Consider the following 20,486-nt stretch of genomic DNA (forward strand, 5'->3'; position numbering starts at 1 on the left):
TATATTTTTAAAGAAAATATTCAACTGATCACTCTTTATTATATTACTGTTTGTGGTTCCGCCTTTACCTAATGGTGTAAAAAAAATCCTTAATCTAAGCCATGAAATTTCAATATCAATTGTTAGTGGACATCTTATTCAGTTTTGAAGAAAAAAAAGGAATTTAGGAAATTAACTTTGAAAAATGAATTTAAGAAAGTCAGCAAATCCATGACAACTTGTTTAGTGGATGAAGAAAAAAAATAAATCTAAATATTTATTTAATTTGTTGAACTAATATTAAAATGTGAATACAGTGAAATAGACAAAGTCAAAAAGTGTCAAAAACGAGTTTAAGTCATTAAGTGTAATTAACTAATTAATTAATGAATGAATGAAATGAAATTAAATTAAATTAATCAACACACAGTATACACTTTCCATCAATTAATTAAACAAGTGGCTAAAAATTAGACATGTTCCCTAATTGCGGCTTTGTGAGATTAAACATTAATTAAACTCATTAATTAAATGTACAACTTCTTAATTCTTCTTTAATTTCCATCTAATTTACACGTTTTACTCACCTTTTTTTTTTCTTCTTTTTTTTTTTGTTTTTCTTCAAATATCTCTCTCTTTTTATTCATCTATATAAACTCCCCGTCACTTCTTCTTATCTCTTCATGCACTAATTTAGTACATCTTTCTCTCTCTAAAAAATCTCCTCTCTCTAAAAAAAACACAATTCAATTTCTCATAATTTATGAGGCTTTAGGCGACTGGAGCAACCTTTCGATTAGCTTATTCACTCTTTTAGTTAAGTATTTCGCTTTTTTATTATCGATGGATCATTTTGGTTTGAGAAGAGAAGCTAGTATTGATAGTAACGATACAAAAGGCGATGAAAACAATAGTAATTTGGACCTAAAAAGAGGTTCATGGACTGTTGAAGAAGATTTCACTCTTATGAATCATGTTGCTGTTCATGGTGAAGGCCGTTGGAATTCCCTCGCTCGTTCAGCAGGTAACATTTCTATACATGACAATATTTAAAAAAATTGCAATCTTTTTTTCTTAACTAATTTTTATATAACTACTCAAAATTTGTGAATTTCCATGGACGTTTCTGATGAAAATTCGTGGGAAAAAAATTCATATAAACTTATTTCCCACGGATTTCAAACGAATTTCATAGGGAATTTTGAATTTCTAGTAGTCATATATATCATAATAACAACAACAATATACTTTGTGAAATCCAAATGAGTAGGGTAGTATATATATATAATTTTATTTCTGTTTCATAAATAAGGTAAAAAGATTTTGTTTTTCGATGGACGCCTCAACTTAGATATATAGGTTGGATAGTTTATGAGGGGAGATAAAAGATTCATGTTTGATGTGTATTGGATAATTTCTTTACGTACTAAATAATCTTTTTTAAAAGTTAAGAACTCATCTAATCATCCCACTAAGATAAAAAAAAAAAAGGGGGGGGGGGGGAGGGGAAATTAAAATGGTTATGATTAACTATTGTTAAATAAAAAGTAGTTAGAGTATTAAAGTGATATTATTGGTTCTTCCTAAAACAAAATTCTTTTACCAATAAGCTATGTGATATAAGGAATTTAATAATTACTAACTTATCGCATGAATTAATTAAACAGGTTTAAAGAGAACAGGGAAAAGCTGCAGATTAAGATGGCTTAATTATCTTAGACCAGATGTTCGACGTGGAAATATTACACTTGAAGAACAATTGTTGATTCTTCAACTTCATTCTCGTTGGGGCAATAGGTATGTTCATTTGTACATAATAAACACTAGCTAATTCAATAGGCATATGTACTGAAAATGTAAAAACATTTTTTTTTGATTGTAGGTGGTCGAAAATTGCACAACATTTGCCAGGAAGAACAGATAACGAGATAAAAAATTACTGGAGAACCCGAGTGCAAAAACAAGCCAAACAACTAAAATGTGATGTGAATAGCAAAGAATTCAAAGATACGTTGAATTATCTTTGGATTCCAAGGCTTGTTGAGAGAATTCAAGCTTCTTACAATTCAAATAATCAAGTGAATATTCAACAAACAAATGATAATATTATTAGTAATAATAATATTCTTCCAAATTATTCTAGTACAACAACAACAACTTCATCAGAAAACTCAATTGTGACACAAATTTCAGACATGTCTGATAATTGCTACACTAATTACCCTCTTAATCAAGGTGATTATGGGGAAATCTTGATTAGTCCCACAGGTGATTATTTTCAACAAGGTGCACTAGACTTCAGAACAGTGGATATTATTAATGATAATAATAATGATCAACAAAATATGAGCCAATTATTTTTGGATGATCATGTTTCAGACAATTTGTGGAACATTGATGATTTGTTGTTTTTACAACAACAACTCAATTAACAATGATGACTGAGGTCTCGAGTTCGAGCTTTGCATTTGGAAAAAATTATGCATTGTCGAATTCAAATTAGCCAGATTCTAGAATAAACAGAATCAAGTGTAGAAATCACAATTAGGGTCATTATTACTCATTACAATTCACAAAAGAATAGTTTTTTTTTAATCTTTATTTATGTTGTGAGCTACATACATTATAACCTTTCTGAAGGATTTGTAACATTTATCTCTTTTAATTAATTAAGGATTTAAAAGGATTTAATTCTTTTAGACTTTTATTCTTTGAATGAGAAATTTTCATATGGTTTCTTTGTGTATACTGTGATTTTATTTAAATAAGAAATAGTTAAATTAAGAAATACACATCATATTCTAATTCTTATAATTAATTGTATAAATATACTTCATATAAACAACAGGGACGAACTTTTGTTTAGTATATTCGTATTAGAAAATTCATTAAATATGTATATTAAAAATTTAATTACAGACCCAGTAATTATGATGATTATGAATTTGACAAAAAGTTTACAATTAATAAGCTCTAAATTCTTGTTTCGCTTCTGCAAATCAATACATAATATTTAAACTCTTCTATTTTAACAAAAACTTGTGATTACACTAAAGGGAATTTATAAGTGTAAAATTAATACTATTATAATTAATGTTGAAAGAGGATCCATATATATTATTGGTTCCACTATATATAAATTTAATAGTGAAAATGTCATTGTTGCTTGTCATTCTAATCTTAGACCAAAGTCATAGAGTTTTAGAAACATAGTCTATGGGGCCTGAACTAGATATTTTCCCCCTCATGCGAAATTTGGTATTCACATTAAAGATTGAATAAATTTAAATTCACACATTTGTAAAATTTATTTTCAAGAGCAATAATATTAGTAGGATTTTTTTCATTTTCTAAAACTCAAACTCGAGACCTAATTAAGAGTAAAATTAAAAGATCTCAATTATCTCATCACGATTCATGTTGGTAGCTGCAATGATTAATTAAGGAAAATTGGTATATTCTCAAATACATAGTATTGTTTAAAAACAGTTAAAACCCTATTATTTTTTTCAGTTCTTTTTTTAGTATAAAGTCTAAAATTACTGTAATTTTATAATTATATCGTTTGAATACTACATGAGTGGATTCCAATGTCACCAATGACTAATGAGATTATACTATTTATGAAATTAATCTCAAATTTAATTAATTCCTGCTTTGTCCCCTTGTTTGCCGACGATTAAAGTACCGTAAAAATTTATTCATGTCGGTTGTTTATATGTATGATATATACAATAAAAATCCAGTGAAATCTCACAACGTGGGATCTGAGGAGGGTAAAATGTACGCAGACCTGACTCCTACCAAGGTAGGACGGCTATTTCAGAAAGACTCTCGGCTCAGTAAAATTATAAAGAGAAGTTAGATAAGGATAAGAAGTTCAAAGCGATATGACAAAGCAAATAACGAAAGCAACCCAGATAAAATAGAGCAATCAAAGTACATAAAGTAATAGATAATAACAGAAATCAGATCACAAGAAATATGTATGATATATGTTTCAACATAATATATGTACCTCAATTAATTCAACGGAGAATGTATGCACTAAATAATTCTATCCACCAAATACAAGATGATCGTCATTTTCAACGAATACAAAATTATAAATACTTAAAAAAATAAAAAAGATAAGTTGAAAAAAATAAATTGGTATTGAAATATTTGTATCACAGGTGTCTTTGCACAAAAGCCATCAAAGTGGTCCCTAAAGTAGAGCTATATATTAAAATAGGTTCCCTAACTAAGGCAGCCATAGCTACAATTAAAAATAAAAAAAACTTTCTCAATTCATGCTATGTTGTAAATAACGACAATAATATAGCTAATATAATTCTATAAATTGGATTTGAGGAATTTGTAAGATATACGTATATTTACCTTTATTATTTATAGAATAGAAAAGTTATTTTCAATAGACCTGAATCCTAAATATCATGTTCTTATAATTTCCTTTACTATTAAATTTTATAGCTCGTCATGAAAGTTGAATTTGTTGTGCCAAACTAGAATTAATTAGCCCGTCCATTTTGATAGCTCTATATTTTTTTAATAATTCGGGCAAAGTGCACGGATACTCATTCATTTTTGCCACTTCAGACATTTTTGCTAGAATTTTAGTTATTTTTTCCTAAACATTAATCCTTATTTATTCGTCAAATTTTGTATATCCGACGTTTTTGATAGACTTATGTAAAGAGAAACTACTATTTTAAAAAGTTAATTTTTAATCTACAATTGCAAAAGTGTAAATCCATTTTTTAAAAATATATAGTACATATATCTTTAATTTCAAAATTCAGAATCCGTTCCGATCCATATAATTAGATGCATGCATCCTTTATTTATTTTTTCCTCTAATCGATTGCGTGAAGGTATTTATTGAAAGGGAGATTACATTGTATAAATTAAACATATTAATTATTCAAATCTCATTAGCCACAAGTTTTATTAATGAAAAAAGAAATTAACTTCCAAAATTTTGGGTTTTTTCTTGTTTTACATAGAATGCTTTTCCAAACCGTAACAAATATAGGAAAATCTTCATCATGCCGTTCCACTATAAGAAAATTAATGAACATAATTAGGCATTTTTTGTGTTATATCACTACTAAAAAAAATATTGGAATTAGCTACAAAATTCTTCGTTGGTTCGTCGCTATTTTTTTCGTATTTATGAAAATTCAGCGGCAGAGGCAGGAATTTCTGGGCGAAATATTGAACCCATTTACCACTGAGCTAAGCCCTCTGACTTATGTTTAGGGAGTTCAATGATAAATATATACACACAAATCAAAAAAATTATCTTATATATACAATATAAAATATGTCGTACATCGTTTAACTACAATTTTTTTTATCTAATACAATGTAGATCCGCCCCTGTGAAAATCTGTCGTACATTTGTCCGTGGCTTAATTCAATTTATTTTTGGGTAGTGTATATATAAGTTTATGGCTATCCTTTTCTCCAAAAGTTTTTTCACTTTTTAAATTAGTAAATAGTTATGTAGTGGAGTTTTTAACGTCCATAAACTGTTGCAATTAGGTGATAGCTTTTGGCCATGGAAATATTTCAAGTGAATATATTTTTTTAATGAATCATTATGGATTTCAGAAAATTACATTTAACATTATTGATTCCACAAATTGTAGATAGAATAGTCAGTATCACTTGATATTACTTAATAATGCTTATCTTATCCTTCTATATGGTTTGTAAATATATTGTTCATGCTTCAAATGTTTAGTCGACATGCGACGTCAGTTGTGAAATGAAAAATGTGTCTCCTTTTAAGGTCTTGACAATTCTTACTTAATGAGCTAGTTTATTTATCGAGTGGTTCTCTCTATTAATGATAAAAGTAATTATCTAGTCTAGATTATCTGAATAAGCGATAATTTTTGTCAATCCGAATTATAATCAATACCCCGTGCAGCGCATGGTCACTCAACCTCTAGGCTGAGTTAGGTCTATATATGTTCAATTTCTTATCATGATATTAGAACTATACTCATCTAAATTCTTAGTTTATTCGATGTTGGAGCCCGACTCATATTACGATGGTTATTGAGTTTTTTCTATATCCAGTGTAGAATAAAGATTCAGTTGATCTCTTTATATAGTCTTGAACAGTATTTAAACATGAGTTCGTTTTTTCAGATTGAATTAGGCTTGAGGTCTTATCACAAACCCTTCATTAACGAGAAATTACACTCAATGACCTTAAAAACATGTGGTATTGAATTTTTAACCCCCGCTTGGCCTTCAAAAGTAATTAAACTTAGCTCAACATTTTGTCCATGGGACAAAGAAGGTCAAAAGTCCTACACCATCCACCTTTATAAACTAGTTTTTGAGATTAAATTAAATTTGAAATCAGGTTCTTATTAATTATGCAATATTAAATACTTTATGGGTCAAAAAGCAAAATACTTAGTACTACTTGTCAAAACGTGTGGATGTGGGCTCTTAGTGGATTGTTCAATTCTTGTAGAGTTTAAGGAAAAATAAAAAAAAGTATGTTAAATTATCAATAGAGACTAAGTAAGTGGGAGTCTATTTTGTCTAAGCATGTATTGTTTGTTAATTAATTATGTGTTAAAAATAATGATTAGTAGTAGCCACAAGTCAATAAATACGAAAAAATTAAAATTAACTATGAATTTCGTCACTAATCTATAGCTAAATTGTTCATAGCTAGCAATTGTTTTTGATAACATGCTAGAATTTATCCGTTGCTAATTTTTGATTTTTTTTGCGATGAAACGATTTAATTATAAGATTACAAATGAAAAATTAATATTCTTTTTGGGTCAACTAGTTTGATTATTCATTCTTTGGATGATAAGATCATGGCTTACGTAAGTTGCTGTGGCAAATATATATAGCCTATAAATTCAACTTGCTCAAGTCATTGGTATATTTGGTGATCGATTACAAATATCAAGTTTTTGACTCATAAGTGTGTATTAAATTTGGGCAAGTTGAAAACATTTTTCATTTAATGGTCAAAATTACGGAGGTGTTTGATTATGTTTCATCGTGAAACTTTAAAAAAAAATTATTTTCAAAATGAAAAATAATTTTTAGAATAGAAGTTGTTTTTGATTTTTTTGTGAGGAATTTTTCGTTTTTCAAATTCTTGAAAGTTTTAGAATTCAACTTTCGAAGTTTTATGTCCAAAAATATTTTCTAGAGTAAAGTGAAAAAAAATTCATGATCAAACACGTTCTTAAGTATTACATAAGAGTTAAGACAACTCGTTTAAATGATTTAATAGATTATAATTTGTTAAATATCTTAAGATTTACAATCAAGTAATAGAAGGCTAAATGTATTTAATCAGGTATATCAACACGATTACAAGTTGCATGGTAAATATTTAAACATCAATACTTAAAATTTTTCATAAATTATGTTTTGCGATGACAATACACATCGATTGAGTGGGCTCACTATTCAACAATTTTAGCTTGCGTCTTCTAAATTATTTATATATATGGTCGATTTAAAATGTTTTGTATTTATAAATATGTAAATCTTATCTTTATTTTTGCAGAGTTTGGGAAGGATAAAATATACGTAACTCTTAACTTTATCTTTGAAGATCTGGAAAAGATGGAATGTACTCGAAACTATATGACAACATTGATCTCCTCATATGGTTAATGCTCCTTATAGGCATGAATTTCAGGCAGAGTGAGAATTTTTTGCTTCAACTTTTAGTTATTTGAAATGAGCACTTTTAATCTTTTTTTTAGAATAAATAAAAATACATCTAAAGTATCTTAATTTTTTGAATTTTATATTTAAATTATTAGATGCTCGAATTTTTTATCTGAATTATCACCAAATATTTATCGAAACACACCATAACAAAAATTTAATAGTGTGTGTACTACATTTTTTTTCCCTTAAAAAACAAATTGTGTCAAGTAACACTCCATATGAATAAATAATTCTACCATGGAAAAACTAATTAAAACTTAAAAAGATTAATATTTTGAGTAAAAATTAGCATCTTTTTTCTATTCAAAAGGTCATGATTTTTGGGCATAATACATAAATATGACTCTTAATTTGACTTCAACTGACAACTATGATCTCTAACTTTACAAATGTACAAATATGCACTTTAACTATCAAAAACTTGAACAAATAAACGCATTCGTCCTACGTGGCATCCTGCATGACAATTTTGTGTCCTACGTAGAGTTCTACATGTTTTGTGCCACGTAAGACATGTATATTTACTTGTTCAGTTTTATAAGTTTAAGTGTTTATTTGTGCACACTCATAATTGAATGATATAAATATGAAATGAGATCAAATTAAAAGATATATTTATGTATTATACCATAATTTTAACTATCACATTCTTTTTCATTTAATCTATCCATCGAAGCACGACAAATAAATTGAAACAAAGTAAATAAGATAGAAGTGTGACTAATATAATGTCATTGTCCTTTCAATTATTGAGGTCAACTCAATAGTCAAGTTTGAGGGCCACTTTATCTTAAAAGTTTAGAAACACACTCACAAATACACACACTGACTGAAAAAAATGGAACCTTCAAATGCAAAGAACACCAAAAACATCTTACTAATATTTGTGTTCCTCATTTGTTGGAGTAATGTTTTTTCAAGAACTCAAGAAGATGACAAAGTAACAAAGCTGCCTGGGCAACCCAATAGCCCACAAGTCTCACAATTTTCTGGTTACATCACAGTCAATAAAACTCATGGAAGGGCTCTTTTTTACTGGTTTTTTCAATCTCAGTTTGATTCTTCCAAGAAACCCCTTCTCCTATGGCTTAATGGAGGTGATTTCTCATATTTTTTCTCATAAATAATGAACCCCATTTTCTTATTTTTCTTGTTTCATATGAAAAGATTGGAGCTTTAACTATTTTTCTTGTTTCATATGAAGGATTGGAGCTTTATGTTTTATTTTTCTTCTCTATGTTGTTCTTGAACTTGTGGCACTAACCATAATTCTTGTTTTCCCTTGTAATTTCCCATATCTTTATCATATAGAGTGAACCCCATTTTCCTATTTTTCTTGTTTCATGTGAAAGATTGGAGCTTTATACTCCCTTTGTCTCAATTTACGTGGCACAGTTGAAATTTCAAAATTTCATTTCTTTATAGGACTTTTAAATATTATAAGTTGTTAATTATGGTGATATGTTTCCAAATGTAAGCTTCTGTGCCCGAATTCACTGTCAAATTTTAGAAGTTTAAATCTCAAAATTTCAACCGTACTCCATAAATTGGGACAGGGGAGGGAGTACAAATTATTTAGTTCTGTTCTTTTAGCTTCTCTAATGTTGTTGTTCTTGAACTTGTGGTTCTGACCATAATTCTTGTTTCCCATTGTAATTTCTCATATTTTATCATAAAATAGTGAACCCCATTTTCTTATTTTTCTTGTTTCATATGAAAGATTGGAGATTCAACTATTTAGTTCTTTACTTTTTTGTATGTTGTACTTGGGACTTGTGTGGCTCTATAACCTTATTTCTTGTTTTCACTTGTTTCTGATGACCTATGTTGCTCGTACTCTTCAAAAATGTTTACGGGTGGACTTTGGAATACTCGAGAAATAGTGTTTTTGAGGATCTGACATGGGTGCGGCAATATTCTTTGAGAGTACGAGCAACATAACTTATGATGTTTTTCTTGTTTCATAAGGAAAGCTTGGAGATTATTTTTGTACTTCTATATGTTGTTGTTGTTGGAACTTGTGGCTGTATAACCATATTCTTGTTTTCTTTTGTATCTTATGAACTGCATTGTTCAAACTCTTCAAATATGTCGGATGCATGGTGGATACTTCAAAAGTAGTGTTTTTTATTGGGATCCAATATGGGTGCGACAATACTTTTGGGAAGTCCAAGCAACATAGCTTATGATAGCTGAGGGAAAAAAAAAGAGTTTCGGCACATGATGAAAAGTACCCTTGAACTTGTGGTTTTAAACATGTCAATGATATCCTATAAGAGCATGTCATTAAGTACAAATAGGAAGTTCAAAGTTAAAAACTACTAGATATAAAATGGTGTAATTCTTTTAGGAACAAACTAAAAAAGACCGAATGAGCACTTAGTTTCTTAGCATTCACTTGTGTGATTTCTATATTAGGGCCTGGTTGCTCTTCAATTGGATATGGTGCTGCTGTAGAGTTGGGACCTCTGCTAGTTCAAAACAATGGGGCTGGTCTTGACTTCAACAAGCATTCTTGGAATAACGGTCATACCTCTTTTTCATTTATGCTCTATGTTGACCTTATATTGTTTGCCAATTTATGACGAATCCTCACAATGTAGAGCATATTCGCTCTCTATATTATGTTGTCGAGACGAGAATTAGAAGTAGATTTGTACATGTTTTAGCTTTGCAACGCTTAGTAACTTGTTCATTAACCGAAGGTTTAGTAACTTGTTATATCGAACCTAATAGGGTGTGACTGTATTGTTCTTGTTGGACATTTTACTTGCAGAAGCCAATTTACTGTTTTTGGAGTCACCAATTGGGGTGGGATTCTCATACACCAATACGTCCTCCGATTTAACCAACTTAGATGATGACTTTGCTGGTAATTACAACCTGAGAAATGCAAATACATTTTCGAAGAAGAGTTTCCATTGTGTGTATGCTAACTTATGACCATGATTTGCTTCACACAGCTGAAGATGCTTACAATTTCCTGGTGAATTGGCTGGAAAGGTTCCCCGAGTTCAAAAACCGCGAATTTTTCATATCAGGAGAGAGCTATGCAGGTGACATAAACCTGCCCCTAAACTTTCATTTTAACGATTAAGACTATGTGTCCAAAGTAATGTGCAATCTTTTGTGATCATAGGACACTATGTGCCCCAGTTGGCAGAGCTCGTCTACAACCGAAATAAAGATAGCAAAAAGTATCCATATATTAATCTCAAAGGTTTCATCGTAAGTTTACCTTCATCTCCTATTCCGTAATCTATCTTAGTTTGCATTCTGTAGCAAATCACTGCAAAATTCACGGATATTTGCAGAAAGTGATTACTCACTTGCTCATTCCGATTTATGCAGGAAAGGAAAAACAGAATATTAACATTTTCTTTGCTGAACTCTTGAAGTGTCATCTATTTAATCTTATAGGATGACTTGCAGGTCGGAAATCCTGAAACGAACGATTACTATGATTATAAAGGGATATTGGAATATGCTTGGAGCCATGCAATACTGTACGATTCGGAGTATCAGAAAGCCAAACAAGTATGCAATTTCAAGGGCTCCAACTGGTCCGACGCGTGTAATGATGCTATGCAAGTGTTATGGGATAAATATAATGAAATTGATATCTACAACATTTATGGTCCCAAGTGTCTCGTGAACTCTTCCTCTTCTTCAGCTAGTGATATCGTTAATACAAACGACGCTTCTCAAATCAAGGTGAGAATGATCTTGGGCTCCATCTAGTGCATATTAGCCTATATCTGTAAAACAATTTATAGTCCGAGACTTGGGAGCTATTTTGAGCCTCTTCAATGGCGATTATATAATATGTTGCTCATACAAACTCTTCAAAAATGTCCTTGAGACTTGAATGCGTGTTGAATCCGCCAACACTAGTGCATTTTGGAGGATCCGACAAGGGGGTGCAACAACATTTTGGAGAGTCTGAGCAATATAGATTATATGCACTATAGACTAATAATGTTTCCGTTCACAATTAGTATTTCCATCTAAGCAATTTTTCTTCACGAATCAGATGGAAACTTACAAACATGACTCGAAACTTGGTTTCATTTTGACAATGTACTTAGTTGCAGGCACCTAATTATGGGTTCAGGAGGATGAAACGAATTCCGGGGGGTTATGACCCCTGCTATACTGCGTTCACCGAAAAGTATTTCAATAGGCTAGATGTTCAAATTGCTCTTCACGCAAACACTGAGGGAAGTCAAGCTAAAAAGAAATGGAAAAGTTGCAGGTGACTACAAGTTCGTTTCATGGTTATATTTGGTCGAGCTCCGTGCAATCTTTTGTTTACTATTTTCAGTTTCTATTTCCTAACTTGATTTCTATTATACACTTTAGTGATCCTGTGTTTCATATGTACAACTACAATGTGTTCTCTATCTTGCCAGTATACGAAAGGCTCATCAAAGGGGGCCTGAAGATTTGGATTTTTAGGTATTTGTGTTTTTCCCTCTGTCTTGAATTTTCTTTTAGCTTGTTCTTATCCTTCTTGTAGTTGCATCCTAGTATGAGGTTGACAAACATGACTCGAAATTGCTCGTGTTTTATTAAATGTCTCCTGCTCTTTACATAATGGATGAAAACTACTGATCTAATAAGGCCTTGTGATTCCTTGAATGCATCTTGATCTGCTTTTAGTACTCATTTTATATAAGCTGAAATTCACGTGGCTCGTTTTTTTTATTGTCAAAAAGTGGCGATGCAGATGGACGAGTGCCAGTAATTGGGACGAGAGACTGCGTTGAAGCTCTTAATCTGACTCTGAAGTCCCCATGGCATTCTTGGTTCCACAATCAGCAGGTTAGTTCTTCTTGTAATTTTTGACTTAGAAAATCAAATGATGATCTAATAAGTAAAACCCATTTTTCCTCTTTCTCCCTCGCCCTCTTTGAGAACCAGAAAATGTAGTCGAACTGCATTAGCGTATCTAGTTAACTTATCCTCCTTGCAATGATAGTCATCTCAATAAAATCACTGTTCATTGAGTCAACAATGCTTCAAATCTTATAAGAAATGTAGGACAAAACATTACAGCATGATCACGACAATTATGACTTGTATTTACCCGATTGAAAGTTGTTAATATGTACACGAAAAGCTAACTAGCTAAGCATAGTTGGTTGTTAGAACGCAACATAAAAATAAGATAGGTTACATGTTACAACATAGTAAAAGTACACTTGTAATGTAAAATTATATGCACTGTCAGTACGTGTGTGTATAGTAACCGAGAGACACGTTGATGTATGTAAATGCAGGTGGCAGGACGGGTAGTAGAGTACGAAGGGCTGACATTCGTGACAGTAAGAGGAGCTGGTCATCTAGTACCTCTATACATGCCAAGTGAAGGTTTAGCCCTCATCCATTCTTTCTTAACTGGTGAAGAACTCCCATCTCATAGATAAACGTCGATTGTATCTCATAATAAAATCTCCCTTATAAACATCACGTCGATGATTCATTACCAATTTGTCATTTTACCGCACGAAGTTACCTAATGTTTGCTACTAGTGATAAGGGCGGAAAGATGTTGACCTTTCGCTATTAGCGGTACACTTCTTTCTTGATTATATTACAACAAGAATCATGATTTGAGAGACCATAAATAAGCAAGAAAATATCAAAAGCACTTGCAAATTGTACCTTTGTGTACTGTATTTTAAAGAATTTCAAGGTGGTTCTCTTCATTTCCCCAAGTGCCATTGAGTTGATTTATCTTTTTGGTTTCATGTTTGGTGTTTGGTACCCGTATTGTGGCCTAACCAAATCTGAACGTGCATTGGATAGGCTCGAACTCGAGACCTATGATTAAAGATGAATGAGTACTTACAACTCCACCATAATCCTTTCTATGTTAATTTGTTTTCTTGAACTATTTACTTCCTATCGAGATTTCACTTTCTTTTCAAACAATTATTGGATTCCAATTACACCTAGTAATTTAATCATCAAGGACATATTCAATGTAATTCTGCGGGTGAGATTTGAGGAGGTGGGTGGTACGCAACCTTATTCCTATCTTGTGAGAGAAACTGTTTTCAATAGATCCTCAGTTCGAATAAGAGCCCGTTTGGATGGGCTTTAAGTTGGTCAAACCAACTTATAAGCTCCTTTTTAGCTTTTGGACGAGTTTGCCTAATGCTAACTTTAAGCCATAAAGTTCTTAAAGTCAGTCAAAAATGAAAAGACAGGATTTCTAACTTTTTTTTCTAAGTGCTTAAAGTCATTTTGTTTGACCATGGAAATTACTTTTATATCCCTTATATTTTAACTAAATTCCCAACTACCCTTTTTATTCTTTTAACCCTAAAATTCAAACACTTATTTTCAATATAAGCACTTTTATCCAAACACTCAACTGCTAATTTATAAAAATAACTTTCAGCACTTAAAGTTTTAAAAACACTTCATACATAAAAGTTACTTTTTTAAGTCCATCCAAATAGACTCTAAGCATGTCACAAATCTAGTATGTAAAACAAATACAATAACGAAGAAATCATGTTGAATGTAAAATGAAGGTTTGAAAGGTATGAGTGTTCTAAAATGATTAGATCACTAAGTCAGTCTAGTACACTAAAACTCCTATTATGCACAATATTCGAAAAAAAATTCGATCATAAAGACCTATTGTACGCAATCTTATAAAAAAAAAATTAGATTACTAAGTAGGAAAAAAGGATACTACATGTCCATCTCTAAAATATATTATTAAAGTTTCAATATAAGTGACTCATACTTTTCACTATTAAAAGACGGGGGCAAATGTGCTTCACGAATACCTATTCATATGGAAGTCAAGATCAATTTTAGTATATAAATAAAAACATTATCTTTATAATTATTTATTTATTTGTTAGTTTATATTTCAATCAATAACAGGTGGGTTGTTTTTTAATACTATTATCTTTCTTTGGAATAATAATAATAATAATAATATGAAGCTCTGACTTAGCTAATCGCTATCAAAACTCATCAGCCTTTAGTAACAATTAACAAACTTATAAATTTTTTAGATTACGATCTAAAGATTCTTTTTGAATAAACTAAAAAATTTATATATAAAAAAATTATTAAATAGCGAAAAATCTTTCATTGTATCATATGATTCTTTCGTTCTAGCTTTTTCCATTCCTGCCCTTGCAAGCGAAGAGATGTCAAGATAGCACGTGATCTAAAATTACATAAACTATTGTCAATGCTAGACGATAATATAATATTTTATTTGTAAAGCTGAGAAATCTATAAATAAATATCAAACACAATTCTAATATTATCCAAAAAAGCAATTATTCCTCAAGGATTATATTTGCGCAAATTTTGAAAATAGGAACAAAATTTCAATAGTGACATAAATAAGTTTTTTTTATTTATTATTATTTTTCATTTAATGTTCGATACCCATATTAAAGTCCGACTAAATCCAAATTCACATTAAAAAATTTCACATTAGAATAAAACACTGTGTTAGACAATTCCGCTAAGTAAATCAAGCCTAGTGTTATATCATCAGCCCAAAAAGGGAACTGTACTATAAAAGCCTTTTAAGGCCCATCTATTTTGTAACAAAATCAAGAATTAGCCATTCCATTTTCACAGCAATTTCTTAGAAATCGGTAGCCATTTCCCTTCTTTTTTTTTCTTCAATTTCACAAATTATTCATGTTTTTCTTCAATTTCCAAGATAATTCAACAACCCCATCTTCATCAAATTACAGAAAGACCTCAAAAATGTGAGAAAGGGTGAGTCTTTCTTCCATTTCTGAAAAAAAAATCTCATTTTTTGACCCCAAATCAAATTTAAGATGAATTCACCATATGGGGTTTTCCCAGATGAGGTAATTCTTCAGATTCTTGCAAGATTACCTGTTAAATCAGTTTTTAAGACAAAAGTTGTGTGTAAAGTTTGGTACAAATTGATATCTGATAAATACTTCACAAATATTTATAATGAACTCTCAGTTAAGAATCCTATGGTACTTGTTCAGGTTACTGAACCTTCATCAGAATCAAGATCTAGTTTGATTTGTGTTGATAATTTAAAAGGGGTTTCTGAATTTTCATTGGATTTTGTAAAAGATAGGGTTAAAGTTAGAGCTTCTTGTAATGGTTTGTTATGTTTGTCTAGTATACCTGATAAGGGTGTTTACTATGTTTGTAATCCATTGACTAGAGAATATAAATTGCTTCCTAGAAGTAGGGAAAGGCCTATTACAAGGTTTCATCCAGATGGTGAAGCTACTCTTGTTGGTTTGGGTTGTGATTTGATGAAACAAAAGTATAATGTGGTTTTAGCTGGTTATCATAGGTCGTTTGGTCATCGTCCTGAGAGGACGTTTATATGTATGGTTTATGATTCAGAGTCGAACAAATGGAGGAAGTTTGTCTCGTTGCAAGACAATCAATTCACACATATGAATAAGAATCAAGTTGTGTTTATTAATGGTGGATTGCATTGGTTGACGGATAGTTGTTCGTGTATGCTTGTTCTTGATTTGGGTACTGATGTTTGGAGGAAATTCCAGTTGCCCCATGAAATTAGTTGTGGAGTTAGCAGTCGGGTTTATTTGTTGGAATTGGATGGGCACTTGTCCGTGATTCAGATATATGAGGCTTGGATGGTTATTTGGGTAATGGAGGATTACGAGAAGGAAGAATGGCGAATGGTGGACAAAGTGAGCCTTCGATGCATTAGAGGGATGGTACCGGGCATTTTCCCAATAAGTCAAAATGACAACTATGTTTACCTTGCTACACATAAGCAGGTTTTGGTATATCAGCGAAACAGCCGTGTGTGGAAGGAGATGTTCTCGGTAAAGGACAGCTCAACCTTGCCTTTATGGTTCTCAGCACATGCCTTTAGAAGCACTCTCTTTTCCTGCCATTGACCCGAGGATCGTGTACATCTTTCTATTCAACCTTTGTACATAATGCTATTGTTAGTCTTAAGTCCTGTCTCTTTTACCAGTGTTCATCTTGTTCTTTTGTTATTTTGTGCATGCTGTGTGGAACCTCAAAGACGGTTTTGGCTGGGATATAGTTAGTTATATGTTGACTTATCGTGGAGAATGACAAATGGTTGACAAAGTAAGTCTTCAATGCATTAGAGGGATGGTACCGGGCATTTTCCCAATAAGTCAAAGTGACAACTTTGTTTACCTTTCTACACATAAGCAGGTTTTGATATATCAAAGAAACAGCTGAGTATGGAAGGTGATGTACTCTGTAAAGGACAAATCAACCTTGCCTTTATGGTTCATAGCACACGCCTTTACAAGCACTCTCTTTTCCTGCCATTGATCCGAGGCTCGTGTACATCTTTCTATTCAACTGTTGTACATAATGCTCTCATTAGTCTAACTCTTGTTACCTTGAGCAGTCATTGTCTTAATATTCTGCCATACTGTGAATGTTGTGTGGAACCTCAAAGGTGGTTTTGGCTGTGACGTAATCAGTTATTTGCTGACTCATTGGGGAGAAAGGCAAATGGCTGACAAAGTGAATCTTCGATGCATTAATAGGGATGGTACTGGGCATTTTCCCGATAAGTCAAAATGACAACTTTGCTTACCTTGCTACACATAAGCAGGTTTTGATATATCAATGAAACTGCCGAGTATGGAAGGCAGTGTACTCTGTGAAGGACAGCTCAACCTTGCATTTATGGTTCGTAGCTCACGTCTTTACAAGCACTCTCTTTTCCTGCTATTGATCCGAGGCTCACATACATCTTTCTATTCAACTGTTGTACATAATGCTATCATTAGTCTCAACTTCTGTTACCTTGAGCATTCATTGTCTTGATAATCTGCCATGCGTGTATGCCGTGTGAAACCTCAAAGGTGGTTTTGTCTGGGATGCAATCAGTTATATGCTGACTTATTGGGGAGAAAGGCAAATGGCGGACAAAGTGAGTCTTTGATGCATTAGAGAGATGGTACCGGACATTTTACCAATAAGTCAAAATTGACAACTATTGTTACCTTGTGCTACACATAAGCAGGTTTTGATATATCAAAAAAACAGCCGAGTATGGAAGGTGATGTACTCTGTGAAGGAAAGGTCAACCTTGCCTATTTGGTTCGTAGCACACATCTTTACAAGCACTCTCTTTTCCTGCCATTGATCCTAGGCACGTGTACATCTATCTACTATCATTAGTCTAACTCCTGTCACCTTGAGCAATCATTGTCTTGATATTCTGCCATACTGTGTGTGTCGTGTGGAACTCAAAAGTGGTTTTGGCTGGAATATAATCAGTCATATGCTGACTTATTGGGGAGAAAGGCAAATGGTTAGTCTTCGATGCATTAGAGAGATGGACCGGGGATTTTCCAATAAGTCAAATTGACAGTTATTGTTACCTTGCTACACATAAGCAGTTTTTGATTTTGATTTATCAAAGAAACAGCCAAGTATGGAAGGCGATGTACTGTGTAATGGACAGCTTAATCTTGCCTTCATGGTTCGTAACACCATGCCTTTACAAGCAGTCTCTTTTCTTGCCATTGATCCGAGGCTCGTGTACATCTTTCTATTCAACTGTTGCACATAATGCTATCACTAGTCGAACTCTCATCTCTTTGAGCAGTCATTGTATTGATCTTTTGTCATGCTGTGTATATATACTGGAACCTCAGTTCATCATAGGTGGTTGGTTTTGACATGAATTAGAGCCCGTTTGGATTGTCTTATAAGTTATTTATAAGTTGTTTTCAGCTTTTTTTTAGTGTTTGACTGGCCAACTTAAAGTCATTTTGTGCTTAAAATAAACCTCAATAAATAATTGAGTTTGTTTGGATGGACTTATTTTAAACAGCTTATAAGTTGAAAACAGCTTATAAGTTGAAAATATAAGTTGGGTTGCATCTATTTTAATTTTTTTAAAATTATAAGCAGTTTTCAAATTATAAGTTACTTCAAATAAGTTCATCCAAATAGGCTCTTAATCAATTTATATGTTGAGATATCCTTCCAGGATAATTTGACTCACTATCACTTGTTGGTCTGATATATGTCCATTGGAAGCTATGCTTTTAGCTCCCTATTAAGTGTACAATGATAATGTTTTAGTTTAGGGATATTTTTTGACTACCAAAATTTGAAAATAATGTCTAAATATTAATTGAAGCAAGTAGTTTAAAAAATAACAGCATGGTACACAAATTTGTGGTTAAACAAAGATGGTTAGTCATATTCCCTAAAAAGTCACGAATACATGAGAAAATCAGTCATGAATTTTGTAAAGGCTATGGATATCTTTCACTAGGTCATTAGAGATATTTCATGAAAATTTGGATGAAAATCTATATTAGCCGCCACTAAATGTAAATATTAGTGGCAACTATAGTCGCCGAAAATACAAATATTAGTTATCGCTAAATATAAGTTTAGTGACAACTTAAGTCGACGCAACAACACATAACTAAAAATTATATTAGTGGCAACTTCAGTCGCAACGAAAACATATATTAGTCGTCGCTAAAGATAAGTATTAATGACAACTTTGTATTTTCAAGTTCTGTAAGGTTTACTAAGATTATCTGTACATCTTATTTACTTTCTCATCTCCAAATCGATGACCAACTTTGGTCGTCAAATATCATGTCTATTGGGGGTGTGAGGCAGAGGGTGGATTCTTTAAAAGTAGAGTATTTTTTAGAGAATTCGACAAGGGACATTATTTTTGGAAAGTCAGAGCAACATATCTTGAGGTTTGTCATTACGGTTTGAAAATGAAAATTTTCTTTTGATAGCCCTATCATATGGCTCCGATAATTCACATCCATATAATAAAAATATGCAATTATCTACTACTCGTCTATTCTAATCCTAACCTCCATGCTAACTCCCGTATATATTGTCACAGGTATACCCACACTTCATGCTCCACTTGTGAGATTTCACTGAATATGTTGTTGTTGTTGTATACCACACTTCATGGATCAAAATGTGGTCGATTAAAGCATGTTCTATTTACTATACCGAGGTTATTTTGGATATCATAGATTTATTTTTTGGGAACACCAAGAAACCTGTAGTCGATATCCAGGGGCGGAATCAGAATATTTGATAAGGGGGTTCAAGAAAATTAAAAAATAAGGGACTGAATGAAAAAAGTAAAAAATGTGTCATTGCCGAGAATCGAACCCACAACCATGGGCTCAATCTCAAGCACCTTATCCACTAATCAACAATCTCCATTTGTTAAGGGGATGCAAAAATAATATTTGTACATGAATAACAAAATTCGCAGTATATATATAGTGCAATTTTCCGACGAAGGGGGTTCGGTCGCCACCCCTCGCACCCCTGTAGTTCCGCCCCTGTCGATATCCATCGAGTGGATAAATTCACTCATGTGCAATAGCTCACAAATTAAACTATATAGGAGACTAGATAAGTCTAATATGACGAGCTCGATCGAGAAAGCCACATTTACAAAGGGAATCAATCCGCGATCTCCCTCGTGAAATACCACCTACTGTATCAACTCAACCACTGTCTTAAAGATGTATTACCAATCGTCCAATTTTATGCTACCTTATATCCTCATAAAATAATGTATATTAAAAAAAAGCTTGCTATATAATCCCTTATGCATGCATGCATAATTATTTGCAACAAAAAAATGAAAACCAAAAACTACATAGCTAATCTTTTTTCTTAATATATATAATGCAAAATATTGCTACTAATTTATGATAACCTTATTACATAAACCAAACAAGTCCTTAATACCCGTCATTATA

The 20,486-nt window shown here is 32.0% G+C and overlaps 3 protein-coding genes across 4 annotated transcripts; all 3 read left to right on the forward strand.

Moving 5' to 3' along the window:
• Positions 1–675: 675 nt before the first annotated feature.
• LOC129890789 (MYB-like transcription factor EOBI) lies at positions 676–2,669 on the forward strand. Its single transcript, XM_055966271.1, has 3 exons — positions 676–1,003; positions 1,647–1,776; positions 1,862–2,669. The coding sequence occupies exons 1-3, from the start codon at positions 823–825 to the stop codon at positions 2,409–2,411; spliced, it is 861 nt and encodes a 286-aa protein (XP_055822246.1). The 5' UTR covers positions 676–822; the 3' UTR covers positions 2,412–2,669.
• Positions 2,670–8,503: 5,834 nt separating this feature from the next.
• LOC129883533 (serine carboxypeptidase-like 26) lies at positions 8,504–13,430 on the forward strand. Of its 2 annotated transcripts, none has more exons than XM_055958175.1 (10): positions 8,504–8,807; positions 10,129–10,236; positions 10,487–10,582; positions 10,674–10,766; positions 10,850–10,938; positions 11,143–11,424; positions 11,799–11,965; positions 12,073–12,168; positions 12,429–12,534; positions 12,993–13,430. In XM_055958175.1, the coding sequence occupies exons 1-10, from the start codon at positions 8,549–8,551 to the stop codon at positions 13,137–13,139; spliced, it is 1,443 nt and encodes a 480-aa protein (XP_055814150.1). In that variant the 5' UTR covers positions 8,504–8,548; the 3' UTR covers positions 13,140–13,430. The 2 variants fall into 2 exon arrangements, with proteins under 2 accessions (XP_055814150.1, XP_055814154.1); XM_055958179.1 differs by having other exon boundaries at positions 8,510–8,807; positions 11,805–11,965.
• A 1,860-nt stretch (positions 13,431–15,290) lies between these two features.
• On the forward strand, positions 15,291–18,435 carry LOC129883544 (F-box protein At5g49610). The gene has a single exon (XM_055958182.1). The coding sequence runs from the start codon at positions 15,540–15,542 to the stop codon at positions 16,620–16,622; it is 1,083 nt and encodes a 360-aa protein (XP_055814157.1). The 5' UTR covers positions 15,291–15,539; the 3' UTR covers positions 16,623–18,435.
• Positions 18,436–20,486: the final 2,051 nt, after the last annotated feature.

Source organism: Solanum dulcamara, chromosome 1 (genome assembly GCF_947179165.1).
Source record: "Solanum dulcamara chromosome 1, daSolDulc1.2, whole genome shotgun sequence".
In the NCBI taxonomy this organism is placed as follows: domain Eukaryota; kingdom Viridiplantae; phylum Streptophyta; class Magnoliopsida; order Solanales; family Solanaceae; genus Solanum; species Solanum dulcamara.

Bases quoted from the DNA above. Each gene is read 5' to 3' on its own strand.
- LOC129883533 (XM_055958175.1), top strand. From the start codon at position 8,549: ATGGAACCTTCAAATGCAAAGAACACCAAAAACATCTTACTAATATTT. The intron at 10,237-10,486 runs GTCATACCTCTT...TTTTACTTGCAG, and splicing joins CAAGCATTCTTGGAATAACG to AAGCCAATTTACTGTTTTTG. The intron at 10,583-10,673 runs GTAATTACAACC...TGCTTCACACAG, and splicing joins CTTAGATGATGACTTTGCTG to CTGAAGATGCTTACAATTTC.
- LOC129883544 (XM_055958182.1), top strand. From the start codon at position 15,540: ATGAATTCACCATATGGGGTTTTCCCAGATGAGGTAATTCTTCAGATT.
- LOC129890789 (XM_055966271.1), top strand. From the start codon at position 823: ATGGATCATTTTGGTTTGAGAAGAGAAGCTAGTATTGATAGTAACGAT. The intron at 1,004-1,646 runs GTAACATTTCTA...TTAATTAAACAG, and splicing joins TTCCCTCGCTCGTTCAGCAG to GTTTAAAGAGAACAGGGAAA. The intron at 1,777-1,861 runs GTATGTTCATTT...TTTTGATTGTAG, and splicing joins CATTCTCGTTGGGGCAATAG to GTGGTCGAAAATTGCACAAC.